We start from the raw sequence: 27532 nt of genomic DNA on the forward strand, positions 1-27532 counted from the left end.
GCTTTTGTGACTTGGTCAGTAGTGTTGTGAAGAGATGTTTTGATGGAAACAGAAGAAGTGCTTTGACTGACAATGAAGTTAAAACAGTGAGCAAAGCTCTGACACACACTGCTCATGAATCTTTTATTAGGATGTTTGACAATAAAATCTGTGAGTGTCACTGAAGGTATCATTAAAGGCACATTCTTTAACATAATGTGAACATACAGCCACAATTCTCATAATGAAAAATAGTTAATATCCCTGACTTCCCATATTGCTACAAATATTTTAAATAAATAGCAATAAATGTAGACATATGTACTTGACATGTTAAATAAAAGACATCTGCCTCACAGATGCTGACTTTATAAAAGTCAAAACGCATAGTACGAGCAGCCTAGTTGTAAATCAACTTCTTCCCCGGATGGTGGGACACATTTAAAGACTGCAGACATGGCACAGCAGAGGGCTTAACTACATGTTGATAGAGCTTGTTGTTGCTCAACACTTTCAGTTACTTAAGTGTATCCTCATCATTACTGAAAAGTACCTGCTCTGATTCACAATCCTGATTCTTGACTGATTTCAAAAGTCATTTGAAGATTTGTGTTTTAATTTCTGCTCGCTTTAAGATCATTTTATGTCATTTTACATTTCAGGTTTGGCTCTTTTAGTTAATTGCAACAATGAAAAAAAACATCCCACAAAAGTCATTTGAAACACCTCAGAACTCGTAGTGAAACTTGTTTAGATAATAAAACATCTTTACAGCAGGGGAGAACATTAACCCCGTTTCAAGCTGACGATTAAAGCCATGGCCACCGCCACCAACACCCACACTCCGACCTCCGTCACCCTGCTCAGCTTCTTATCCGTTATTGATTCGTGTTTCCTCTTCAGAAGCTCCTCTTTGCGGGAACTGATTTCTTTCTGTCTCTGCAGCTGCTCTCCGTAGTGCTCCTTAAAAAACTTGTCGAAATCATAGACTCCTTCTCCTCGGATGTCTCTGTCCACCACGGAGCGCTGTTTCTGGTCGCTCCCTGAGGAGTCCCGGCTGGAGGAGGAGGAGGAGGAGGAGGAAGAGGAGGAGGAGGAGGGTCTGCGTGTCGCAGTGAGGTCAGACTGACTCAGGAGACCCCGGTCGTACTTCTTCCTCAGGCTCTTGTTTCCTAACACGGTGTAGGCCTCGCTGATCTCGGAGAAGCGGACGGTGGCTTCGTCGCTGCCGGCGTTTCTGTCCGGGTGGTAGATGAAGGACTGCTTGTAATAGGCGGTTTTGATCTGGACTTGAGTGGCGTTAGGTGTCACCTCCAGGATTTCATAATAGCCCGTTTTGGTTTTGTAAAGGGGCTCGGTTCCGTTGCCGCTGTATGCTCTGACACACACAAACTGTGCACGTCTATAACACGACCACCGACCCAACACAACAACACGCTCCTTTAATGGATCAGTCCTGATGGTGCTGAAAGTCCTCTTACACGTGACAGTGTTTCTACATGCAGGAACATTTCCTTCTAGATGTTGAGCCGAGGTCTGGTTAAAAAGTGAAGACGTTTTATGTGCACGATGATGACAAACATGGACATTACCAAACACTGTTGTAGCTCTTGGATTCGTGTCCTGTGAAACTCCAGCGGTCACTCTCTCTGCAGCACCAAACAACTCGCCCTTTATATGATTTACAGGCACAAATCCCGAGCAAAGAGACCAAGACCGGATACACGTTTTACTGAGTTTCTTATAAGTTTCCGGGCGGTATAGGTTGTTTATGTTTAGTCCCAAGACATAGGCACTCATACCAAATCGCAGCCTGACCTCCGCCATGTTTACAAGCAGAAGGAGAAGGAAGTCCAGTCCACGTGCAGCGCCCACTAGCGGTAGATACGGTAGCCGGTAGGGGGTCAAACGCTGCACATTAAAAAGCAAAGGTAAACTTCCCCAAACAAATGCAAAGACATAAGTGCAGATCAGAAACACACACAAATTCAGAAGTCAACAGCAAAGAACAGAAACGCGCAGACGGATAGGCTCTTAATCTGAAAATCAAGCCTTGAGGTTATAAACAATGACGTACAGACAGGGGACCAAACTTGACCAATCTCTACTCAGTCGGTTGTGATCCAAAAGATCATGAAAACTAATACATACATCTAGTTATTTTAATTTACATGTGATTTTTTTTTCGTAATTAAAGACATTTAATAATTTATTACGTGTGGCAGAAGTTATATCAAAATAAATTGTGAGGGAGAAGCCCATAGACATGGTGTTTTTTTATTATTATTATTCTGTCAAGCAATTAAAAATCACTTAGAAAAAGACATAGACTGTAACTATTCCAGAAAAAATAACGAAGGTAAGCCTTTTATTTTGAAGAATGTTTCAACACAACCAACCCCTAACCGGAAGTAAAGATCATTGCTTTCAGTCTTCCTGACTACATTTCTCTGTTGTGTGGTTCTCCTTTACAGATTCCCGATGTCGAAACTTAAAACTGTAGTCTGGCCTCAAGTGATTTTATTTGGGGACTCCATCACACAGGTTGAGGCAAAACACAGAATTCACATCTAATTCTTACTCATTTTGTCTGTTAATTATTGATCGTTTAACAAACATTTAGTAAATTAACGCTGATTTTGCTCATTTCAGAATTCATTTCAAGCAAATGGCTGGGGGGCAGAAATTGCAAACAAACTAGTAAGGTGGGTAGATTGCTCATTTGCTTCTCAGTTAAGCAACTTTGACTTTAATAACAGGAGTTAAGACAACAAATGCTCCATATGAGTTTTCGAGCGCAGGTAATGAAAGCGATCCAGCATATGCTCTTGAATAACACCTGTATCTGACATCTTTTCCCATCAGAAAGTGTGATGTTGTGAATCGAGGATTTTCAGGCTACAACTCCAGATGGGCAAAGATCATCCTTCCTCGTCTCCTCAACAGTCTGAACTCACCTGGAGTCAACAACATCGCTGCTGTCACTGTCTTCTTTGGAGCAAACGACAGTGCACTGGAAGGTACCAAAACACGTGTATTTAATTGGACCTGCAATCATTAAAATGTTAAAATAAAATGGTGTATATTTTTATTGTGAAGTTCATCTGGTTACATTCAAATATATCTCTGCTTTTTGTTGTTTAGAAGTAGGGATGTCCTGACACAACTTTTTCACTTCTGATATAACACCAATATTGCAGCCTTGAGTATTGGCCGATATGATATCAGCACGAATCATACATACTTTCATTACTTATTTTGTAGTGTGAAATGGCTTGATCAAGTGATGTTACTCAAACAGAGAGCAATACCCTAATGACCCTAATAATCAAAATAAATCCAATAAAAACAAATGATACTTTTAAAGTCTGTTAAATGCTCTGCTTATCGGAGCGCTTATATCAGAGATTTGAGATTTGGTTGATATTGGACCGATAGGTGTCATATTGTGCTCTCTGAGGCTTTTGCTTCTAAACTGTCTAATTGAAAACACATCTTGGCATTTAATATTGTCTCTTTTAATGAAGCATTTCATCTAAATCTGTCTCCTTTTTTTTTTTTGTCTCTTCCTGTCATGCAGATAAAAACCCCCAACAGCATGTCCCCTTGCAGGAGTACTCCGAGAACCTAAAGGAGATCTCTGGGCTGCTGGCTTCAGCAGGAGTGTCCGCCGACAGAGTTATCTTCATCACCCCTCCACCTCTTCACGAATCAGCCTGGGAGAAGGAGTGCATTTTGAAAGGTAGCACTAATGCACAAGTTTAGTGTCACAAAGCACACGTTGACGCTTGCGTGATTACAAAGACCGTGTCCTGATGCCCGTTTTCCAGGAAGTCCTCTAAATCGGAACAACTCTATAGCAGGGCAGTATGCTCAGGCGTGCGTCCAGGCTGCCGGTCAGCTTGGTGCAGATGTCCTGGACCTCTGGACACTCATGCAGAAAGATGGACAGGTGGGTGTTACTTGACAACTTTACCTGCAAGTGTAACATAAACTCCCCTAACATCTAAAGGGGGAAAACGAGAATAGTTATTATAGTATTCTCTAAAGAAAAATCACCTCCTCCTTTATTTTGACACGTTTTTACAAATGTTTAGACAGTACAGAAAGAACACCTTTAGATCTGTATTTCATCCAATAACAAACTTTGAGTCAGCTGACAAACTAAATGTGCAAAACATATTTTTTGATATGATTTACAAAAAAATGTATTTAAAATAGTAAGAGTGAATGAGCTGTTTGTTGATGGTATCGTGTTCTTAAGTGTTAGTTCTTAAAATGTTAACACAACAAACTAAAAGTTTAGACCTTTAGTTTAACCGTTTCTGTCTCGGTTAAGTTCACTCTAAGTTCTCTTCTCTAAAGATTTCACCAATTCTCTCTAATGAAACCTGTCATAGCCTCATACTTCCCGTTTTATTCTCTGCTTGACAGGACTACACTGTCTACCTGTCGGACGGTCTCCATCTCTCAGAGAAGGGAAATCAGTTTGTGACTCAACACCTGTGGGAGCTGCTGGAGTCTCGTGTTAACGACCTGCCTTTCATTCTGCCATACTGGGGAGACGTCGACGCTAAGAGCCCCGAGAGCAGCCTCCTCTGTGACCAACGATGAAGTGGAAGCTGTGGAGAAGGTTTTTTAAGATATTACAGGGCTGCATCTTCTATAGTGAACAAAACACTCTCTAGCACTCGTGTTGAACTTAAATCCTGATGGGCTTCATTCCTTCTATAAAACCTGAAAAAAAAGCAAAATATAAAAACACTGATTCATGTTTGAAGCACAATAAAGATTTCTTTATTTGAAAATGGGTCTGTGATACAAGATAGACACTTTTGAAAAAGCATAGAAACATAAATAACATTCACATCATGACACAGGACAGCTGCTTGTTTAACACTTCACATCTATCCAGTAGAATCATTGTTAGCTACATAGCCCACTTTCTTAATGTTGACCTAAAGTAAAATATAAAAGGTACAGTTTTAACGTGACAAAGAAAGCATCAACAGCATGTGAAGCATAAAATAAGATAAGAAGCTTGACTTGCATTGACAGAAAACTAACTCGGGCAGTTCCCTCCGAAATGAAATTCAGGATTGTCAAAAGTTGTGTTGTCATGTATTGTGAATGTTTCCATCTTTAGTGCAGAAATACAGTAAGTCCCCACAGTGAAGCACACAAGAAAAGGCACAGCGTTTCTTGCAGGGAGCAACCACACACACAGAGAATAGATGATAAATAACGCGTAATACTGACACAGACCACCACTTCATTCTCACTCAGTATCAACAGGCTGCATCTCAAGAACAAAGGCATCAAAATATACTGTTTTTTAAAATATTGGTTTTTTTTTAAGAGTTCAACGACATCAATGACACATTACTGACAACATATAGAGGCATTCATTGAACTTTCCAGTGATGTGAAAATACTTAACGTTCAGTTATGACACAAAGATTCACTTCAATTTAAGGTCAGTGTTTAATAACTTGAACTGAAATGTTTCCTTTCATGAAAAATAAATCACAGCTACGACATGAAAATGATCATTTAATGGTTCGTGCGGCAGACCAGTGACATCGCATTTCTATAAAGACGGTACGCAGTGCACAAGCAGGAATTTTAGCAGGGAAAGGCGAGGTTGTTAACGAGGTACTTTTGAACGCGTCCTTTTAAGGAAATGTTTTTTTGTTGTTGGAAACTAATTTGCATATTCACAGAGCAGTTAGCCATTTTATTCTCTGTTTATTTTGGCAACAAGTCTATGGTATATTACTCTCCATTGTTCCCATTCTCCCATCTGGCCCCATAGAGTAACAAAAAAAAGGCACTGCATCCCTTTCACCAGGGGCGAACAAACGATAATTCATTCTAATATGATTGCAGTCAGGGACTTGCATGATTTATTTGCATCATGGTTTGAATATTCAGCTGACTGAATAATATTCACATCTAATGATCCTGATATCAGGTCTTTAGTTTTGTTAAATACCAAATTTGAATTGAATTTAAATGATTTTACCTTTCAACACTTGCTGTGCAGAATTAGAGAAAGAAAAACAAGGTCTATGTTGAAGTGTGAATTAGCATGTTCCCTCAAACACATGTCAGTGCTGGTTGTTTGCTCTCAGCACTCTGTCTCTTTAGTGTCAATGCACTCCTGCCTCTTTAGTCGCCGCCGGTCCCTTGCCGACAGGTTCTGTTCTGTCAGATCCTCGTAGGAGGATTTCGTAGCCAACGAGGAGGCTCCTGCGGTTGTGAAATCTTCCGACAGGCCCTCCTCTCCCAGGGGAGAGTCGCTGCTGTTGTCCTCCTGGATGGTGGCCATCCGCAGCCCCCCTGCGCTGTCCGGGGTGGGGACGTAGTTCTGACCGGGGGCCGGGGTACAGCTGCTGCTGGCCACGAGAGGTGCGGCGGCCTGGCTCAGCTGCTGCTGGTGCAGGGAGAAGGGCGCGGTCCGGCCGGCGGAGGAGGAGGGAGACTTGACGATGCGCATGGTTGTTGACTCGGGGTTGCTCAGCATTTCTTGACTCTAAGGAGCGAAAAACAAACCAACGTAAGACCAAAGCATATGGAGCCTGACTGAAGTGGGATCCATTCCCCCTTTTTTTTTTTTTTTTTTTTTAAATTTTGCTCAATTAGAAATTTCTATGAAAAGTTAAACAATCAAACTTTAGCAACATCGTTTTGGGTTTTTTTGCCTTTAGAGAAAATAAGATAGTGATTTACAATCTGCTTTACATTACAACCCTCCCTTAAAATCTAGGAATGAGTAGAACAAACATTTCTCACAGTGGACATTTTTTTAAAACAGAAGTATTAAAAATGGCTGCAGTCCATTTAGAGCTCAAGGGCCCGGATACTGTGCATGCTGGCTCACTTGTAGGACTTCAATTCTTACCTAAATGAAATTAAGCCATCATTAATGACCTCATACAGGTCAGAATGTCTGCTGTGAGAAAAAAAAAAAGGTATAGAGGAATGGGTCCTCAGTCTCTTCGTGTTCCCATTCAAAGCTTCAACAGGACTCAACACAGTGCATACAGCCACTACAAGAAGACACAAAGGTGTATAAACACGATCACCTGAAGGACAAAACCCTCTTCATGTTAGGACTCTGAACAGCAGCAGATGCAAACTTAAAAATGTCCACACACACTGCCTCAGATTTCACAAAAGACAACAAGGTGCAACCTGTTCGGTCCTCTCTCTGTTTGTATACTCCGAGACTGCAATCTTGCTTTCTTGAGGTAATTTCTGATCAGATACGACTCTGCATGGACGACACCTGTGCAGAGGAACATTTGGTAATAAACACTATTTTGTGTCTTCCTCTCACACAAGAGAGCTGTGTTTGATGGTTAGATATAAATAACCAGCATCAGTGATTACCATCAAGAAGGAAGCGGCTGCAGGAGTATCCCAAACGTGGGCCACTGACCATGCATCATCATGGACTCGATGGCAATGCATCGCAACACCGAAGCATGGCGCACGCACTCACCTATGGCAGGAGCTCTACTACAAAATTCCACCATCTGCTGCAGTTCCAATGAAAACGGAGAGGGGCCAAGGCAAAGAGGGATGGACAGGTCATTTGGAGGCCAGCATCAACAGTGAGGCCCTTACTGACCAATAACCAGACCACTGGCTCATACTACTCCAGGTTAGGAGATTTATCAGACTAGATTCATCTGTGTCCTGCTCTCACTTCTTCATTTTCAACACTGTAGGATTTAAGATCATATATGTGCTGTAATAGGGGGGGACATAGAAATTTTAATCAAAATCTTTTGAATACCTAAATCTCTTTAATGCTTCAAACGCTGTCACATTTATTTATTTTGTTGGTCATTTACTCTTAACTTATTCTCAACTTGACAGGACATTTGTTGAATCGACACGTATTCTGCAGTTTGGGAAACCACAGGTTACAACGTGACTAAAAAAAAAAAAAAGATGTCCTGTACAACCGACCTCCGTGCTACCTTCTCCTCTCCCCCTTGTTATTAAATATGTCAGTGGGTTTAAAGGAAAGGAAGTGGATCAGTATTAGTTTGGTTAGTATGGCAACAAGGCTTGTGCAAAGTCATACAATAAATGGGCAGCTGGGAAAAAGACAAACATACACTTTGAGGGAAATAGAAGGACTTTGTGTTCTCCTCGTACTGCTGGTCAAGTCGCTTGTCCTGCAGAAGAAGAAGAAAAGAGCAGGTTTAAGTCTTTACTGTAGCTGTTTAACAAAAAGACATATCTAAAAAAAATATGCAGTTCACAAAGCAGTGACAAAAAGGACAGTAAAAGAAATGATTAATTATTGTCCAGTTAAATTTCTTACCACACAGTGAACCAGGATACTGAGAGGAATCCAGAAGACGAGGGAAAACACCACCACGGAGCCCACAATGTTATCGGCCAGGAACTTCCCTGATAACAGAGTGGCGTAGGGGAGAGACAGTAAAGGAGAACAAACAGAAAAGACAAAGTTAGGACTGCATTGGGAACCTTTTTTTTTTAATTTATTATTATTATTTTTTTACATAATCTCAGGAGCTGATAAATTGTTGAGCTTACCGAACGTATTTATGTCCAGCTTGTCGATAAAATCCCACAACCTCTCGATCACGTCCTGCACCTGCTTCATGCACTTTCCCTGTTTTAATGAGAGAAAACACAATGATATCCAGGCAGCCAAGGAAACACATAATGAATATGATTCAACATGACTGGAGTCCTGTACATAAATCAAACATATGTAAAGATTCAGTGACTAACTCCTTCATCACAGAAGCCCACAGTGCAGGGTTTCCCTTTGCGGAGGAAAAGGAAACTTCCGTTGGACTGGACGAAGGGAGAACAGGTTCCATCTTTTCCCCTGCAGCAAACTTTGCACGAGTCCTCCGTCTCTGCAAACAGGAGAGAGAACACACCGAGATCTTACCACATTGTATACGTCAGGTCAGAAAGACCGTATAATAGTTATTCAGACATTTTAACGATGTATTGAAGTTACTGTTTGAATGCTTATGTTATGAGCATGACAAACCTCATTATCATTATTGCCTGCTCACGGTGAATTTTCCCTGCTATGTTGATACGTTGGACTTCGCATGAACATTTTTTAATCAAGGCTTCAGCAGGAAAAATGTGAGGAATTTGGTGCATGTGTGACAGCACCAATAAAAAAACAACATTTTTTCATGAACAGCTCAGAATCAAATTTAGTTACTAAATCTGTTTGAAGTGTTTCTTTTTTTCCCCCCCTGACATCTCTTACCGTTGCAGGCACAGGACTGAAGGTTCTGCATGGCCTCACAGAAAGGGTTACATTCTCCATTATGGCACCGGCCGTTGTCAACACACACCGTGTCGTCTTCAGCGTTTTCAGGAGGTGGACACTCACTGCTGTTTCCTGAAATGTTTAACGAAGGAAGAAAGTTGTCTTTTTTTTCTTTTTTTTTTTAATCAGTATAAAAAATGTGCCATCACCACAGCAGCAATTGCTGCAGTTCTCCTTATTCACCAGCAGGAGGTGCTCACCTGTACAGGATGATAGGCCTTTACAGGCAGCGCTGATTGGTTCCTGGCACTTGATTCCTGCCTGCTTGAACTTGCATTTATCACAGCAAGGGCTGTTTCTGTCACTGTGGAGGGATAAAATGGAGTGAAAACAATGCGACTCAATCTCAAGGCACAAAGATTCTCCCCATCTAAAGCTCAATGAAATGCAATGCTCCACTTTGTTGGTATGTCACGTTGTACCTGCACTGTGCATTGTGTTTGAATTTGCAGTCAGATGCACAACAGGGGTCGTCACTGATGTTAAGCAGCCCGGGGTCACACTCCTCCCCCTCCTCCACTCTGGAGTTTCCACATACTTTGCTGTTCCTCTCCTTGAAGCACAAGGGAGCCTTAAAGCGCAACGTCTTTCCGACAGAGATCTTGCTGCAGTTGGAGAAACGCTTTAAAAAAAACGGAAGGAGAAGAAGACAAAAGTTGGTTATTAACTTTTAAGGGCATGCATCACACTCAGTATAAAGTCATGTAACAAGGGCAACGAAAACAGCAAATCATTTATACAAACTGCTACATGAATAAAATGTAAGGAAAGGCAATAAAATGACGGGATTTCTACCTGCAATGAGTGCATATTGGGGAAAGACTTGGCATGAATTAACAGGTGAACATGCAGTTTCATGCATACATTCATATGAGCTGCCAAAGCCAGGGCCGGGGGAAGACACAGTACATTAACTGTCTGTCATCACATTTCACAGGAACGACTGTGACTCACATTTATCCAACACTCTGTGAATTTAAGTGTGACTGTTGATTCTAAATGAGCTGCTTTATCTCCACTCAGTATCATTCACTTCAGGTTCTTTATACCTAGCATTTACTATAGATTCATATTTGGTATCTTACCTTGTTGTTGACATGGTCTCCGCTCACAGCAATGGGGTACATGACAAACTTCCCCCCATGGTCGTCACTAGGAGCGCAGTGCGCGATGTTGTCGGGGTCGTGCTCGGCTCCGAAGTTGTGGCCCAGCTCATGAGTGGTCACCAAATCGGCCTCCTGTATGGGTTCATAGAACTGATGGTATTATCTACTAATCAAAATACAAATAAAAGCACACAAATTTTGTTTTATCATAAAACATGACAGTATGTTTTTTACATATAAGAGAGTGGACTTACAATACTCGTAAAATGAATAAATAACAGCACTAACAGAAATACTGAAGTAAAAGAGGCCAACTGTTGGTCTGTATAATAATGTGAAAAAACAACAATGCACAAAAAAAAAAAGAATGGAGGATGCAGTTGTTGGAGGTCTGGGTGTGTTGTGTGTCACGAGGTCAGGAGTTAGAAAGGAGAAGTGGACTCTGTTGGTGTTGGTCAATTTCTTAGTATCTTGTTCCACTTTTCAAGGCTAACTTTTAAAGCTCTTACACAGATGTTAATGTTGCAGCTGCCATAGCTCCATACATACGTTTGTGTGTGTGTGTGAACAACCTACATTCCCCTTTATCTGGACCAACCAATCTCTGTATGAAACATAACTCAAGGTTGTTTATTTTCTCTATTTTTTTTTTTTTAGGAGAGGCCCATTCTCTGAAGTACGAGCTCTAAAGTTACTCTTAACAGCACTATGAGAACTAGAATTGTTGCTGGTTCATGCATTGTCAAGCTAAGAAAAAGGGGGCCGAGTCCTCTCGCACGAAGATGACCAAGTTCCTCTGGTCTGATAACCGCCTATAGCTGCTTTCCTCCTTCACTGTCACACAGTTTTACATTCATTTTGTAACATCAGTGTAAACTGCAGAGGAGCAAGAAACAAACTGACACATTAGGTGTCAAAATACAAAGTCATTATTCATCCTCACACCCACACAACAAGGTGTGTCTGCCCTACTTAGAGCCCAGACTTGGCAGCATGAAATGTTTCATAACTTCCTGGCGACAGCAGAGAGGTAAATGGAGTCAAAAATGAAAGTTGAAAAGATAGATAGTGATAGATAGATAGTGAAGCAGACCTTTGTCAGGATGGTTTTGCCGTAGTTCTTGGTGCTGGTCAGGCCTGTGTTGAGGTAACTGGGCTTCTTGGAGGAGTGAGATGGGTAGTATGCTTCAAAACAACACAGTTCATGAAAGGAGTTAGTGTCTGTTTTGCTTTAAAAGCTCCACTGCACCTTCTCTCCACTTCTGCATTGTTTTTTTTATATATATTGTATTGGTTAGTCCGTCCAGGTGCTGAAACAGATCTAGAAACAGCTTTCAGTCGGGCTCAGACTGCAAGAATTTTGAGCTGATTTGAACCCATTTCACCCCAAGACAGTCACATTGTGGTTTGAGACCTTGGTCAGTACCGATGTTCAGCCCAGAATTTTATTTCACCACTAATTATCGCTGAAAAAGAGAGTTAGCCACAGAAGTATTCAATCACCCAGGCTCGTCTGCTCTTTTTTTTTTTTCTTCATGTGGAGTAACGGTAAAGCAGAATACGTCTCAGCAATCTGTCTCACTTTACATTTACTTTCCATGGAAATTCGTTTGATATCAAAACAAAAAGTTGTTCCCTCTGGAACCACAATAATTAGAACCAGCTTGTGGTGTTTTATGCTCCATTATTACAAAATTCTGTATCGTGAGCATGATTGTTTTATCTGTGAGGTTGCTCCTCAAGGTTGTGCATTTGCATCGGAGCCTCACACTCCAACAATATTTTCACTCAACCAAATAATTCATTTTACTGCTAAAGTGGGCGTGTCCTTACGTCTCGGGCAGAGACCACCCAGGGCCTGAGCTTTGGAGGGGGCCACGTAAGCCAGCCCCAGCGTGCCCTCATCGAAATCCTGGTAAGTGAACAGGTGGGCCAGACACACAGTGGAGGCGTTGTCAGCGATGTCCGAGCTGAATTGCTGAGAGACACGGGCAGAGTTTAAAGGTTTACGCAGTGATTTACAAGGACTCCAACACTGTAGATCGAAACCATATAGACCTCTAAACTGTGACACCATGAGGATGACTTAGCCACTGCAATTTCAAATTTTCTAAGCAACAAATACAAAGCACACTGATCCTCTTTAAGGACAATGAGATAATCCTTTTCCACTTCAAAGTAAAATATTAATTTAAACTTATATTAATAAATGAGTAACTGAATCTGGATTTGAGGGAATTTCACGAACACTTGTTCTTATATATCCGTGTATAAAACATGTTACATAAGTTGGTTGAAAGTTACATTTGTGTTTTATGGATCGTCTCTTGTCTCAAAGTTTTGGCACTGTGTAACACTTCTCAGTCCTGCTCCAGTCCTCACACAGAGACTGTTGCTCATAGTCAACTTTCTGGACCTATAAATATGTTTATTTGTTTTGTTGACTCTTTCTGTCTGTGCCTGTGTCCTACCTCCAAAAGTCTCTTCACATCCCAGACCTCCCTTCCCTTCCCGGGGCTGTTCTCCATGTTGTAGTGCACCCAGTTGGTGCCAACATGGCCAGCAGGAGGCTTTGTAGGCTCCTTGTTGATGATGATCTGAAAAAAAGAAAAAAACAGTCATCATTTATGGACATTTCATCAAAATAATAAAATTTATTAAGGGCACTTAATAATGTTGAGTATCTCAGAGTCTCATTATGACACGTTTTACCAGCCAAACATTAAATATTTTTAATATTAGCTTACTTAATCATGACATTTATCTACAATTTTGTCGGTAAACAGCACGTCTGGATCAGTTCAATAACTCTTCTGCAGTTCTGTTTAATCTCTACGGTCCCTCTGAAGGGGGTAGAGGCAGCACATTCAAAGTTCTTCTTGACGCGTCAAATGAAAAAAAAAATCTGAGCGGCTAAATGAATGCATATCTTTTCGGTGAGGAAACCCAGGACTCGCAGTATGACAAACAGTGTCTCCATTCATTCCAAAAGACCGTGGAACAAATCACATTAGCCCACAAGGCTAACACAAAAGTTTTCAGTTCCTCCTTTAAAAAAAAAAATTGCTGCTCTCAAACTTGCTCACAGCTTCACTTCCGGAGCTAAATTCATTCGAAAGCACCCATCATGCTTCTAGGAGCAAAGATGTCTAAAGCTTCAACTCCACAAACTGTTTCAGATGTTCAGCTTTCAAGAACACCCAGCCTGCTGCGCACACCACACACCTGATGGATCTGCACACCATAGCCTTTGAATTCATCGTCCCAGGTTGTGTTCCTGTAAATGTCGTCCACCCGATCAATCAGCTCAATCTGAGAGGAGACGAAACAAAGAGATCACTTTTTAAGAAACTTCCAAAAAGTGCAGAGATATTGACACAGCACAATCTAAGTCTCATGAAGACGGCTTCTTCCACAGACAGATTTGACCTTGTGGATATGTGTATTGGACTGTGTAAAACTAACTAGGGAAATCACAAGGTGACAATGCAGCTGTGTGGTTCACTTTAACACGATATGAAAGCTAGTTCAACCTCCATTGGTGAATTATTTAATTAGCTTTTAGTGTTCGTAACCCACCAGGTAGTTCAGAGTGACGCTCTCTTGTCCACGTCCCATGTTTTTAAAAAAACGATAATCTGCAACCAGCAGCAGTGGGCAGGTGTTCTTCTTGTGGTCGTGAGCCTGTCTCTTCTCTCTGTGGTGGTGTCCTATGACAGAGGCAGAAAAAGAGAGGAGGTAGAGTTAAAAAACAAAAGTAACCACAGGTAGATATTTAAAAACAGTCCAAATAAGCTGACAAAACCCAATAAGAAGAAACAACAGTAAACCAGAGCAGGTACATGACATCAAGCTGTAGTCAGTGTTTGATTCATTTTATACAAAACACTTGATACAAGATCCAATTTACAATTATTCTCTAGCGTCAATTGCTTAAAAAGGTATTATATGCATGCAACAGCAAAGATTCTACTTGCAATATGTCAAAATTTATTTATTTATTTATTTTCATTCAGTTTGATTTTTTGGCCACTTTTGCCTTTATTAGAAAGGAGAGCTGACGGGAGGAGAGAGTGGGAGATGCCACACAAGAAACGGCCTCGGTCAGATTTTATCCCACGGCTTCTGCGACGTGGACCGTAGCCGATGTGCATGGGGGCGCAACATAGCCGCTACAGTATCTGTCACCTCTTTCACATTATGTTACTGTAAGGCAGGGCAGAAACACTGGAGTAAAGACGTCTATTATACAAAAGCATTAATCTCGTCACTTACACGCAATGAAGTTATCCACAGTTTTCATATTGAATAACATACGTTTGAAAACCATTTTTATCTCTATTATCGCAATGATCCATCGGTATCAAAACGCCTAAAATAACTTACAAACACATTGGCAGTGTAATCTAACTTCTTTAAAACAAGAAGTTACACAATATCGGAGGCCTGGAACTTGTATTTTCTGGTATTGTGGCAACAGCACGGGAAAACAGCTTGTGAATAAAACCCAGTCATTACTAGACCCCCTTTGTTAATCATCAGCCAAGGACTGTACATACCCCAGTTAGAAAACAGACCCCAATTTGAAATGCGCTGGTCTAAAAAAAAATGCCTAGTCAAATTCATAAGAGCCCACTTGATGCCATAACATGTCCCAATTTGCAGTCATTCTTTAAAAACTGGAAACGAAAATCAGTATTCTCTCACTGTCACACCGAATCAGTGAAGAGGAAATCTGTAGCGTTGCCTTAAAACCTCAAACATCCGAAACTATTTTAAGAGTCATTAAGAGACATTTTGAGGAAGAACAAAAAAGGACAACAGGAAGCCATCCCATATGAGCATTACATCATACACTCGGCTATGCGCTGTTCAGAAGTGTGGGTGTGTGCTGCCCTGGCTTCCACAACAAGCAGTGGGAGACCGGTGACGACTCGCTGTCATCTTGTTGGGCGGCACAGCCTCCGTGAATTTGAATGCCTCCTCCATCCAGAACCTTCACCTCAACTCGTCTCCCAAATGAGGGCAGCAGCCTGTGAGAGGTGTTTGAGATAGCTCCTCTGGCACACTATCACTGCTATATGCTTTACATTTCAGAGCAGCACAGAGAATCAAAAGGGATTGGGTTGTTACATAATACCCACTCGTCAGTAATGTGTGTGTGTGTGTGTGTGTGTGTGTGTGTGTGTGTGTGTGTGTGTGTGTGTGTGTGTGTGTGTGTACAACATGGGCGAGCTTTTACAGATAGAAAGGCTTTCATTAAAGCCACTGTTCTAACACCCACCTCCTTTGTCTCACTTCTACAGCCCACTCCTTCCTTCTCTCCACCTTCAACATTTGTTCTCCTCCTACTCTTTATCATCTTTAAACAAGTGCACAGCGAGCATCACCAGATTTCGGTTCTCAAACCGCTTACATGCTGCACCCATTTACACATGGACACAGATTAGCAAGACCCCGAGTCCTGAGTCCTGAGTCCTGAGTCCTGAGGGAGACTGACCTTCTTCTCGGTCCACCTCCTTCATCCCAACCGAGTCTCCCCACGCAGTCCGTGGCATGTCCTTATCTTCGGCGTGGACGTAACCACACACTTTTGGAGAGGCGATACGGCTTAGATTCTTGATGTCTTCAGAGCGATACACCAGCAGCCTGCCATCAGCTGGGGAATCTGTGAATCTCCATAGGGGCTAGAGAGAGAGAGAGAGAGAGAGAGAGAGTTGGCATCAGAGAACAAAACAAGGAAATGTTAAAGAATTAAAGAGAGCGAATACTGCAATGCTGACGTTTAAATCTTCTCATCCTTCCTTGATCCTCTGATGGTAATATACAGTGTTGTCAGAGAGTACTTTTGATGGAAATTATCTTTGCTTTAACCCGTTGCAGCAAACATTTTGAGGGGTTTAGACTGAATCAACCACTGATTTTGTGCTTCCGTCTAGTAAAAAGGCTAATTTAAGGTCATTGCTTTCAAAAGGGACAATGCAGGAACAGTTTGTCCTTTTAAAACATAAAGTTGCCTCCATACAGTTGAATCGCTCAGATTTGGACCAAATAATAAGGGAATGTGTCACTGACAATATATGTGACAAAATGCCTAAACACTTCAAACAGAAACAGGTGGAGGTTGTACTGGTGAATCACAATCAACACAATTCACTGTGTCAATATGAAATAAGGAACGGATCAAATCAGTGAAATACAGAATAGAAATCTCCAGAGAGGTCTTTTTGTTTGTATAAAAAAAAAACGCTCTCCACAGTAAGAGTACGGATCTCTTAAACTGGATTCAATTCATGTTTTGATGCACTGAGTGTCAAACTTGTTCTTCCTGATTTTACTTGTGAACTCAAAGTCTTTATCAGAGAGAGATGACACATCACTGAGCCAGACTTCAAACTTAAAGACAGAGCCAGCAGCAAAATAAATGCAGCTCAATCATCACGTATGGGTGTCCACATATGTGTGGTGGTGACTGTGTTTGTCCTCTGCCTGAAATGTGGTGTTTTCTGTTCATTTTTGGGACATGCTGGACATTTCTAGGTGGGGAGCAGGTGGGTTTTTTTCCCCCCAGCCAATGACAGGATGCCGATGAGTTTAGGACACAATTCAGCGATTGGACTCCATTGTAAACATTGAATATGATGTATGGGGACGTAACAGCTAAGAAGAGAAAATGTTATCACAGTGAGCTGAAACACCACACAGATAACGCTTGTTCCAAAACGAAGCAGAAACTAGGGTTGGCCTTCGCCTGCGGACACAAAGTTGGTCTGCTTTCTGTCAGACAGACGGGTGCCAAACTCCAGGGGTTAGCATGCATCACTTGTAGTGTTGATTTGAACGCTGTGTTTACAAGCTGCAATGAACATTTCTACTGACTCTACCTGTAAGTCAAACGCCGACGACTCACAGGTTTAGGAGAGTTTTGAAGAGTCATTTTCTTGGTATTTTGATTCTACGTCAAAACTAGAATTTCTTTGTTCTTACCTCTATGTTGTACTCTGCTTCGTCAGTAAGGATGTGAGCAGAAAACTCATCTCCATCTATGTGCGCCTGGACACGTGAGTTCTCCTCTCCTGCGACCACATAACATGCATCAGTGATTGAAATATGCAAATTAAATCAAATCCACTGCAAAGCACCACGCAGAATATGTGCATGTAAATATATTTTTTATTGTATTAAAATAACTGACAAATTAAGCATCTACCTGTTCAGATTTGCTTTTTGCACATTCAACAGACAAGATATAACACAACATTGCATTTTAAGAAAGATAATGTTGGTCGACCACTCACCAACGACGTGTCCGGTGAAATAGTTTTGAAGATGAACATCGTAGTTCTCCTCCTTCCCATGTTTATCAACAAAGACAGCTTTAAAGTTGTCAGTGAACAGGCCTGTGTTGGTGCTCAGGTAGAGCTTGAATTGTCTGAAGTTGAAAAAGAAATGACAAAACATGACGATTACCTTTGCAGGAACTACAATGACGACAAGCTCTCTTAATGATTTTACTTTTTTAGTATCACATCTGAGACCTTTTCATTCAATTTGATGTCGTCTCAGTGGTTTATTAGAAATAATGGTCGTTGTAAACACAACATCTGAACCTGTCCTCATGATTAGAACTTGGTGGGAATCAAACCTTTGCAGGGCTCTGAAGCTCACGAGGCGCTCCAGGTGGGACCGGGTGTGGACGTCCCTCTTCCTCACAGAGTGCAGCTGCAGGCCTGATAAAGGCAGCACCTCGTAATCTGACAGGAGGGAGTTTAGATCATCTAGAACAGACATAGAAGAGGAGACGAAGATAATGTATGGTTTAAATAGAGACACTCATTTTATCTGGAGCCTTTCCATCCAAACCGCAAAGCCATTATTATTATGCGCTATTATTGAGCCTTAACTTAATACCTCGACATGTCTAAATAAAGGTCAGTTCCAGTGGGAAACAACACAGTTCATAAAATAAATTATTTTTAGTGACATAAATTACCCTCACGCCCTTATTTAAAGAAAGGAGACGCTAATGCTAGCTCACCAAGTTAAGGCTACTTACCAAACTCTGGGTTTTCTTCATGTTTTAGCTCCGTAGTTTCTTTCCACTTCACAGCACCATCGACCCAACAAGGAGCTAAAAAAACAAATAACACTAAGCTCCTCATTTTCAGGTCAGCTCTGTCAGCTATGCCAGCTCTGTCATTGTCCCAAGTTAACGTTAGCAGTCTGTGAAAAGCTAACTGAGCTACACGGAAGTGCGTCGAGAGGAAAACATCCGCTTTTACGACAGGTGGAGAATTTGGGAAAATTATAACCCTGTTATACACAGGACAGGTAAATATATTCATTCATGCATGGTTTACTTTCAGTGGGGAACAAACACCACTAAAATCTAAGTAGAATTATTACACCAAATATTATATTATTACGATACAATATTAGCCAGAACCAGAAATATACACGTCCTACAGCAAACGTAAATGGAGAATTCATTACATTGTTGAATAGTTTCATATCTAACTACTCAACATATTTTACATCCTGGTGATATTAAATAGTCACTGTCATATAAAGAATGAATTAAATTAGAGGTATAATTTCAATAAAAAGGAGCCCACATACACGCACTATACTGAAACATAAGCCTGTGTTTCTCTCTATTACTGCCATTCTCGTGTTTGAGTCAACAAATCTGTCACATGTTGATGTATGAAATCCTCTTTAGCTGCTTAGAACTAAAAGATAATACACTTAAGCGTTGGATGAGAGGTTTCCTGCATTAAGGACTTGTTCCTTTCAGTATCTACTTTTGTTTTTCTTTTTTTTTTTACTGTGGACTCAATTCCAGATCATTTTTGGTAGAAGTAGTAACGTATAGTGAATACTATTAACTTAAAATAAATTACCAATAACGTATTCAAAATGTTACTTATAAATATAAATCACATTCCCCTACCAGTTTAAATTAAACTAACTACCAAGTCTTCTACAGAATACAGTAGACAAAAGGCATACACATACATCCAAATACACGTACAACATCGACAGAAAGACACGTTTGGACTTGGTTTATAAAATGTTTTATTCATGTTAACATAGCTGATACATAGGGATTCAAACAGTTCCACAAGGCTTTTGGGGACTACGATTGAATGAAGAGCAAAACAATAGTGGTCCAAATCTCTAATGACAATCACTGACAGACTAACATATCACCCTCCTGTTGGGCGTGTACAAACCTGCATTGAAATGACTAAATTTTGACACTTGGACTTGTGTGTGTTACAGCATTTGTTCCCATTCCAGTGTAATATCATAACACATGCATAACAGAATTTTTCTTACTCCCACTAAAAGGATCCCTGCATTTTGGTCAGACAAGCCCCGTCATTCCCCCCATCCCGAACATACATGCTTAAGTGAAAGAGTGGCATCATAACCAGAGCAGAAAAGTGAGAATTTATCCAAATTGGCACTACTTGGCTGTATTATAGTTTTTTCTTGCCAGCATGTAAAGTGCACTAGCTTTCCCTGCAGTACGAATATCTGTGTTTTTTTTTTTTGTTTTGTTTTTTAATTTAACTTCAGCTGCTGTAACCGTACCACAAAACTGTTGAGACAGACACACTAAAAGGTAATGGGGGGACTCGTTTTTTTTTTTTTTTTGTATCTAACATTTCTCATCAGGAAAAAAACTACCTTCTCAAGTGATAGGATTTAGGCTTCCAGTTGTTCAATAGTGGGGCGTACGTTTTTCTGACTCTTAATTCAGCTAGGAGTCTGAGATCATGTCAAACTAGCAATCACTTTCCTACAGCCGAAACTGCACAAATGAGAAGGCCAGGACAAAACACAAATAATAGGAATGGAGGGCTTCTCTTTTCACCACATGTCCAAATCTACATTGTGAAAATGATTTTTTTTTTTTAATATATATATTTCCTTACACAACTCTTTTCAGCAATGGGTTTCATTGATAGAATGTTTGAGTGGAGAATTAAGGAATGAAGGATGTGTAAAAAGTTTTTTTTTTTTTTTCTTCCTTTTCTTGTTTTCCCAGATGACCCACACCGTTGAGGGCTTGCTTCTTTTAGTTCTCGTTCTCACCACCCTCTCCTCCTTCTCCAGCTTCGCCTTCCTCGGGAGCGTTGTCCGATGTCCATAACTGGGAGAGAAAATAAAAAAATACTGTGGATATCAGTAACGTGCAAACTTCTTCACTAAGTCTGACTCTCAAAGAATGTTCGAGTAGTTGAAAGCCAACTTTCTACACAAAAAGTCTCAATGACTAAATAAGATCATCAACGTGTGCAAATGTAGCTGGATCAAAAAAAAAAAATAGCAGAGCCTCTTTTTTCAAAGACTTAATGTTGTACTTTGTTGCCGCTCTCTATGACTTGACAGTGATCATAGTTGTGTACAGCCTGCCCTTCAGAGTCCGATATCAAGTGGCCAATGTTCAGATTTGTTTGTTCTCCGAGAGTCTTCAGACATTCTTCTATGACAAACTTGTACATTTCACCTTCTCACTGGACCTGCACATTTTATTTTGGGTAAATGTGTTCACACACACACACACACACACACACACACACACACACACACACACACACACACACACACACACACACACACACACACACACACACACACACACACACACACACACACACACACACACACACACACACACACACACACACACACACACACACACACACACACACACACACACACACACACACACACACACACACACACACACACACACACACACACACACACACACACCTTTTTGAATATCTGGCCACCCTACTCGGCTTTGACACAAAGACGTCATCAGAAATATGTGAGCAAAACTGACGCACCATTCTGAATAAGCCCGGATTGTCTCCTGGGCCCCTGGCTGTGTCAGGGGTGCATATGTGAAAACATTGTATGCACCGTATGAGAGGGGAAACTCACTGTCAGGTTGTCTCTGAGGAGCTGCATGATAAGAGTGCTGTCTTTGTAGGACTCCTCATTTAGCTGGTCGAGCTCAGCGATGGCATCATCAAATGCCTGAAAACAAAAAAGGAGATCGTTAGAGCTTGCAACAAAGTACAAGTAGAGCTGGGGGATAAATACACAAATGATTAAACGAATCAACATCCAAATCCCTTTGGACCTTTATAGGTTTATATGGATAGCTCAAACAGCCTGTCACACAGTCAGAAAAAATATGAACAGCCAGTCAGAGAGAGGTTTCAAAGTTGCATGTCAATTCCATTCATCCAGATGTGGTTAGGATATCGTAAAGATCAATGACACGAGAGGACAGCTGAGGGTGGTCTGTAGAACATGCAGTTTGTCAGTGCCAAAAGTATTGAAAATGACAGTTTTATTCATATCTACAGACCTTTTTAGCCAATTCGCAGGCCTTTTCTGGGGAGTTGAGGATCTCATAATAAAAGACAGAGTAGTTGAGGGCCAACCCTAAGCGGATGGGGTGTGTGGAGTCCATGTCTTTCTCGCTGATTTTTAACGCTTCCTCGTACGCTTGCTGTGAGTTGTCAATGGTCTCTGTGAACACAATAGAGTAGTCACTGTAAGCACTTGTCAAGGTTGAGATACCATCACAGCTTCAAACCAGTGCTTATTGAAAACACAATATGTTACAGCAGAAGTTCCGTTGTACCAACAAAAACACACAAAGAGAAGGTGCAAGAACTACAAATCCCTGGTTTCACAAGCAGCTGTGAGGTGATTATTTGTCACTTTTACATTTTTGAGTAAATGTTAGCTTGCCTAACAAGCTTCAAGGATCCAACAAATAACTCTGGTATTTCATTTAAAAAAAAAACTAAATTAGAATTCTGAAGAAAAAGTTCCAGCATTGTAATTCCCTTTAGCCAATCGGTGTGTAATACTCTTATGGTGATAAGGAGACAGTGAGGAAAGGTGGGGAGGATATTCTGTCACTATAGATTTTTCCCTATGGGAAAACTGGAGGCCCTCACAATTAGCTGCCACACATTCCAGTTATACCGTCCAATGACATGGGACCGTGTGGTCACACGACTATGACGCATTGCTCTACTTAACATCATTTCCAGCTCCAGCCCGAGGACAAAATCTGACACATTCCTATTTGGAGTGTGAAGAGGCTGAGATTCAAAGACGATGAGCTTTTGGACATCAGGCCACTTAAATAGAATTTACAATACAACATACATACATACAAGGAGGAGCAAGAGCAGAGTGAAAACATGCACTGGAAATATTATACCATGAAGGAAAAATTAAAAAATGCCTTTCCACATAATGTAAAGTGTTAACTTACTTGTTTTTGCCTCTCCAGAGGCAACTTCAGCAAGGTATCTGTAGTAGTCCCCCTTCATCTTTAGATAGAAGACTTTGCTCTCAGAGTTTGTTGCGTTTCCAATTAAAAAATTATCCAACAGTTTCTGTGGAGTGAGAAATGTCAGTTCAATTAGAAGCACTACGAATGAATAATAATCGGCAGAACAATAAAACCACAAGCACATTTATATATCTTGCAGATTTAAAATCTGAAGCCTGAGTTCAAAGTAATTTAGAAAACAGCACTCATGCTACGTTTACAGAGTCATTTCTTGCCATTTTAAGAAGTGATTGTGTGGTACACCGCTAAGCGTGTGAGGCTCACACTTCCTAAACGTCCCGTTAACCCTCCACCCAGTCCAGAGCACCCCTCCCTTTGCTTAAGGTAGCTGAACAGCTTAATGATTAACTGGAACAGTTCGGCTCCATGGAGGAGTCGAGGGCCTGTGCTCACCCGGTGCCATTTAGAAGAGAAATTGTGCTCCGTGTCAAAAGAACGTCCACAACTGTCTACAACAAGGCCAGGCCTCTCGTGTGTTCCCAGCAGTCTTCTGTCCCAGATATGACACTTGTTTGATAAGCCCTCTCCTGCTGTCAGAGACGTGTGGCTAAGTTTGATGTCTTATTTTCAATCTTCTGATTCACAGGTATTCAGCTGCACTATTTCTCCTCTATTTAAACACAATAATAAAATGTTCACAAATAAATGGCTTTATTAAAGTCTAGAGCAATATAGAAACCCTGCGTGTTACATAACACTCTTAATCTTGACTTGATTTCAGTCCAAGAGGAACCTTGCCTGCAGCTTGTGCGTGTATGCTGCCCAGGAACAGTATGCATTGCACCTTTGTATTCAACATATGAAGCAATGTTCCCTGCACGTGTCCCTGTCAAATAAAGAAATAGAAGGAAATTGTGTTTGCAAGCTCAGGATCTACCTCAGTCTAGTCCATACATGCAAAAATTCACATGTAGTTAAAGATTATCTCAGATGTTCAATGAGGACTTAACAATTTCAATAAACGTGGCGACAATGCACTCATGAGTTATTCATCTTTTTATGATAAATATTCATGTTTAAGGTTGAATCATTGTCACAGGAATCACAGTTTGATTTGATTGAAGATATTTACCCGAATGGGTATCTGGATTATTGGGTAATAGGATGTTAGGATTAAGTTTAAATATCTGTTCGCTTTTAACCTTTATATATTTTATTTTAAAACATCAAAGACAGAAACGCGATTCCTTTCAAACTCTGGGAGAAGAGAAGCCGCCCTCGTCTGATTTATAGCCACTGTACAATAATCAAATGACATTAAGATAGGCTCAGCCAAAACACGCAAATGTCTCAAGTGCTAAGGATTTCTTTTAAGCTGGACACGCTGCGCAGTAGACAAGAAGAGCGGCCTCCCGCTCGGGGTGTTCACACAAAGCTCTGATTCTAGTCACCAGTGCTCACAAGAAAGCAAAAGTGTTGCTCGATTAAAATCTGACTGTAAGCGAGTGCCTTTACATGGCAGCAATTTTATATCCCACATTATCAATTAAATTAGCAACACTGTTATCTACTGTGATGTTGTTGTCTTTATTCAACCTCTGACAAGACTTGACACAGAAATGTGCTAATGCCTACCAAACAAACATGCTTGAAATTCAGCTGGAAGACGTTCTGATGCCTTAGACGTGAATGCACACAACAGTCAATAGTGTCATGTTCTGAAGAGGGATGAATAATCTCAATCTGCTCACTTGGCCCCGTCTTGTCTACAAGCCCTAGATATACATCCTGTGCAGAGACTGGAACACAAATGTTGCAAGCCTCTGCTGCCTTCCTATTGATATCTTCTTTCAGCTAAGGTGCAAGTCTGCTTTAACCGTTTACAGGAAATCAAGACAGAGGGGCACACGCGCAGCATGCACCTATGCTTTTGTGAGGGTGCATAGCTAACCTGTCTAGCTTCTGCAAACATGTAAAGGCATGACGACTGAACCGCCCTCCTCTGCCGACAGATCCTCAGTCAACACTCGCCAGTAACGACGCCGAGTGCTGAGTCACAGCCATGCAAGTGCATATTCTCAGGAGCACAGATGGTGAATGGCCCCTGCCTTTTTAATGACTGCAATTAAGGGGAAATTATCTCAATCTTACAGCTAAGCTTCAAACCAGATCTCCTCTAATCCATTATCAAGGCAGGCTACAAATACAGCACCGCATCTATTTGTGCTGCTGCTTTTGATTCAACAAAAGATAAAAGCACAACTGAAGTACCACAATTTCCCAACTTGGGATCAATAAAGTACATCTATCTATCTATATATCTGTGGAAAGTACTATTTCAGAATGCATTTCAAGCATCGCTGAAGGAAGGATGGGGTTATTTTAGGTTATCTATACTGACTGGGCCTCAGGGACAGTTTAGTTTATTCACATAGATTCCAACCACATTAGGCGTTTTGTCTGACAGATCAGTTGGCATGGTTGCAGAGCAGTGTATGCTGCCTGCGTCCTGAGCTCTCACTCTCTCTTAACCTGTTTAGACACACCTTGCTGGTGTAGTAGTCACAGACCTTTTTTTCGTCAGTACACACCCCTCAAACGGTTCAAGCCCATTGTTCTAAATTCAGATTCCCAAAAGGGAGAAACAGTGGGAGGACTACATAATACTTCCTTCTTGTCCTCACTGGTTTGAGAGGCCATATTTATACAACAGAAGAAGTCACAGGAAACGGGGTGAGAACATGTGTCATGAAGACAGCTGCCTTTTCAAGACTCACTGTCGATCATTTGAAAGAGCGAACATTTGGTTGAGCAAATAGGATTTCTGCCACCAATTTAAGTATTAGCTATTTCTAAATAGCTACAGGCCACACTTGTATATATATTTCTAATCATAATAGCATAAAGGTAAAAAGAAACATTCACTTCATGACACAGAAAGAGGAAATGGAGATTATAAATGAAACCTCCCAAGATTTGTAGCCATCATTAATGGGACTAAATTAAATCACAATGACAGGGTATGAAAATATAGATGACTTTGAACTTAAGTATAGAGGAAGATCAGATGACACGCACACGTTGCGGCATAAATATTGGTCAGGAAACTGACTTTACCAAAACGTTCTCGCAAATCTCTTGCAGCTCCTTCTCCACCTTCTCGCGATACTCCTTGACGGTCTCCTGCTTCTTCTCGGAGCCCTCGGTCTTGAGTCCGATGCTGGACATCACTCTCCATGCGGACCGCCTCGCCCCGACCACGTTTTTGTAAGCGACGGACAGCAGGTTCCTCTCCTCGTTTGACAGCTCGACACCCATCTCTGTGACTTGCTTCATGGAGTCTGCCATGTCATCGTAGCGCTCAGCCTGCTCGGCCAGCTTGGCCATCGTAATAAGATCCGGTCTATCCATAGTTTGCAAGTTTGTTTTTTTAGGAGGGATAGAGAGAGATCAGAAATCTGCAAAGGGGGATGTGACAGTCAAAGACTGAGGATGGGCGACGTAATTCCCAACAGGAACGTAATAAACTGCGAACAGATAAGAGAGAGAGAGAAAAAAAACTCAAGGTCAATTCTTTTTTTTTTTTGATTTTTTAGAAAAAACATCTGTTACAGGCCGATCAGCAGCGCTTAAACTGCGCCAAACGGAGGACAATCAAGACACATTAACCGATATGGTACATTTGATTTAACGATGCACAATACGCGTTTTTACTATTTTACGCCCAACACGCGGATCATCTGATACACAGCTACATCACGATAACAACCTTTTTTTTGTCTTATTTTGGTCGACGTCTTTAGTTGTTAGGGTAGATATCTGCTTGCACACGGCAACCAGCCACAAAGCCGTCTGGATATCAGCTAGCCTGCGTTAGCACAGCTAGCTGTCCTCGGCCACTCCTTTCAATATAAAAAAAATGTCACGTTACCGTTTTCTCCTCTAAAACTGAAGACAAGCCGTGATGTGCAAGACAGATCCGCGTTAACGTAAGGAGATTAAAAGGATAAAGAACTCACCGTTTTCTGACCTACTGACGTCCAATTTTACTCCACAAATTGATCAGATTTGAAAGGTTGGTCAAAAAAAGGCAAATATCAGCAGTAGCACTGACGATAGTACGCTAAACTTGCTTATTCAGGGGGGCGGTACTTGAGGTAGCAGACTATCCAATCATAACGCGTTAGTTTGCTTGATTGACAGGCAGGTTTTACGGTGTGAACCAGTAAGATCTCTGTCGAAGAGGGAAAAAAAGAGGGAGGGGGCGGGACAAAAGAGCATAGTTTGACAGACCTAAACACTGCAGCGGTTGAGACCACGGGGTTTCTTCCAATAAGAGCAAGGAATGAATACGTCATCACACAACCACCATGATGTTCATCCAATCACCCCCCCCTCCTTACAAGCTGAACCCACTGGAGGCGGGTGTGGTCACCACTCCGTCAGCTAGATAATGTGCATCTCGATAAAGTTGATACGAAGGATTATATGTTGATATTTTAATCAGTTTTTAATGGTAACAAATCTCATGACAAATAAAGATATTATCTCTCTAACAGCTATAGTCTGAGTAGGCACAGTCTGGTGCATTTTGTGTAGATAGATAGATAGATAGATAGATAGATAGATAGATAGATAGATAGATAGATAGATACATAGATACATAGATAGTTAGTTACATACATACATACATACATACTTTATTGTCTGCCTATGCTTATACTCCTGATTTAGTTATAGGCCTAGAGTATACATGATTTTTGA

At 41.1% G+C, this 27532-nt stretch overlaps 4 protein-coding genes across 5 annotated transcripts; 1 reads left to right on the plus strand and 3 right to left on the minus strand.

Moving 5' to 3' along the window:
* Positions 1–109: 109 nt before the first annotated feature.
* Positions 110–2091, minus strand: LOC306840957 (uncharacterized protein). The gene has a single exon (XM_079370547.1). It carries the CDS (start codon positions 1804–1806, stop codon positions 766–768), a length of 1041 nt encoding a protein of 346 aa, XP_079226673.1. The 5' UTR covers positions 1807–2091; the 3' UTR covers positions 110–765.
* Positions 2092–2394: 303 nt separating this feature from the next.
* Positions 2395–6027, plus strand: iah1 (isoamyl acetate hydrolyzing esterase 1 (putative)). Its single transcript, XM_079370549.1, has 6 exons — positions 2395–2523; positions 2632–2684; positions 2845–2999; positions 3560–3721; positions 3810–3931; positions 4414–6027. The coding sequence occupies exons 1-6, from the start codon at positions 2461–2463 to the stop codon at positions 4591–4593; spliced, it is 735 nt and encodes a 244-aa protein (XP_079226675.1). The 5' UTR covers positions 2395–2460; the 3' UTR covers positions 4594–6027.
* On the minus strand, positions 5999–18752 carry adam17a (ADAM metallopeptidase domain 17a). Of its 2 annotated transcripts, XM_079370543.1 has the most exons (20): positions 18485–18752; positions 18074–18206; positions 17727–17860; positions 17416–17504; positions 15929–16115; positions 14008–14138; positions 13654–13740; positions 12900–13025; positions 12262–12406; positions 11522–11613; positions 10408–10560; positions 9745–9944; positions 9523–9626; positions 9260–9394; positions 8758–8888; positions 8557–8635; positions 8321–8409; positions 8112–8171; positions 7487–7520; positions 5999–6514 (listed from the first exon to the last, which is right to left on the minus strand). In XM_079370543.1, exons 1-20 carry the CDS (start codon positions 18588–18590, stop codon positions 6132–6134), a joined length of 2598 nt encoding a protein of 865 aa, XP_079226669.1. In that variant the 5' UTR covers positions 18591–18752; the 3' UTR covers positions 5999–6131. The 2 variants fall into 2 exon arrangements, with proteins under 2 accessions (XP_079226669.1, XP_079226670.1); XM_079370544.1 differs by lacking the exon at positions 7487–7520 and having other exon boundaries at positions 18485–18748.
* A 737-nt stretch (positions 18753–19489) lies between these two features.
* On the minus strand, positions 19490–26933 carry LOC306840958 (14-3-3 protein beta/alpha-1-like). The gene is made up of 6 exons (XM_079370548.1): positions 26788–26933; positions 25886–26295; positions 22748–22871; positions 21824–21987; positions 21391–21486; positions 19490–20590 (listed from the first exon to the last, which is right to left on the minus strand). Exons 2-6 carry the CDS (start codon positions 26177–26179, stop codon positions 20516–20518), a joined length of 753 nt encoding a protein of 250 aa, XP_079226674.1. The 5' UTR covers positions 26180–26295; positions 26788–26933; the 3' UTR covers positions 19490–20515.
* Positions 26934–27532: the final 599 nt, after the last annotated feature.

The sequence above is a fragment of the Symphodus melops genome (assembly GCF_947650265.1).
Source record: "Symphodus melops genome assembly, chromosome: 19".
Classification (NCBI taxonomy): Eukaryota; Metazoa; Chordata; class Actinopteri; order Labriformes; family Labridae; genus Symphodus; species Symphodus melops.

What these genes read in the sequence shown, in the direction of transcription:
- LOC306840958 (XM_079370548.1), bottom strand. Translation starts at nt 26,179, where the DNA reads ATGGATAGACCGGATCTTATTACGATGGCCAAGCTGGCCGAGCAGGCT. An exon ending in CCTGCGAATTGGCTAAAAAG is followed by an intron (nt 21,487 to 21,823) that starts GTCTGTAGATAT and finishes TTTTGTTTTCAG; the next exon opens with GCATTTGATGATGCCATCGC. An exon ending in TCCTCAGAGACAACCTGACA is followed by an intron (nt 20,591 to 21,390) that starts GTGAGTTTCCCC and finishes TTTCTCTCCCAG; the next exon opens with TTATGGACATCGGACAACGC.
- adam17a (XM_079370543.1), bottom strand. Translation starts at nt 18,590, where the DNA reads ATGAGGAGCTTAGTGTTATTTGTTTTTTTAGCTCCTTGTTGGGTCGAT. An exon ending in AAGCAGAGTACAACATAGAG is followed by an intron (nt 16,116 to 17,415) that starts GTAAGAACAAAG and finishes CTCTCTCTCTAG; the next exon opens with CCCCTATGGAGATTCACAGA. An exon ending in GGGTGGTCTCTGCCCGAGAC is followed by an intron (nt 11,614 to 12,261) that starts GTAAGGACACGC and finishes GTTGTTTTGAAG; the next exon opens with CATACTACCCATCTCACTCC.
- LOC306840957 (XM_079370547.1), bottom strand. Translation starts at nt 1,806, where the DNA reads ATGGCGGAGGTCAGGCTGCGATTTGGTATGAGTGCCTATGTCTTGGGA.
- iah1 (XM_079370549.1), top strand. Translation starts at nt 2,461, where the DNA reads ATGTCGAAACTTAAAACTGTAGTCTGGCCTCAAGTGATTTTATTTGGG. An exon ending in AAACGACAGTGCACTGGAAG is followed by an intron (nt 3,000 to 3,559) that starts GTACCAAAACAC and finishes CCTGTCATGCAG; the next exon opens with ATAAAAACCCCCAACAGCAT. An exon ending in GAAGGAGTGCATTTTGAAAG is followed by an intron (nt 3,722 to 3,809) that starts GTAGCACTAATG and finishes CCCGTTTTCCAG; the next exon opens with GAAGTCCTCTAAATCGGAAC.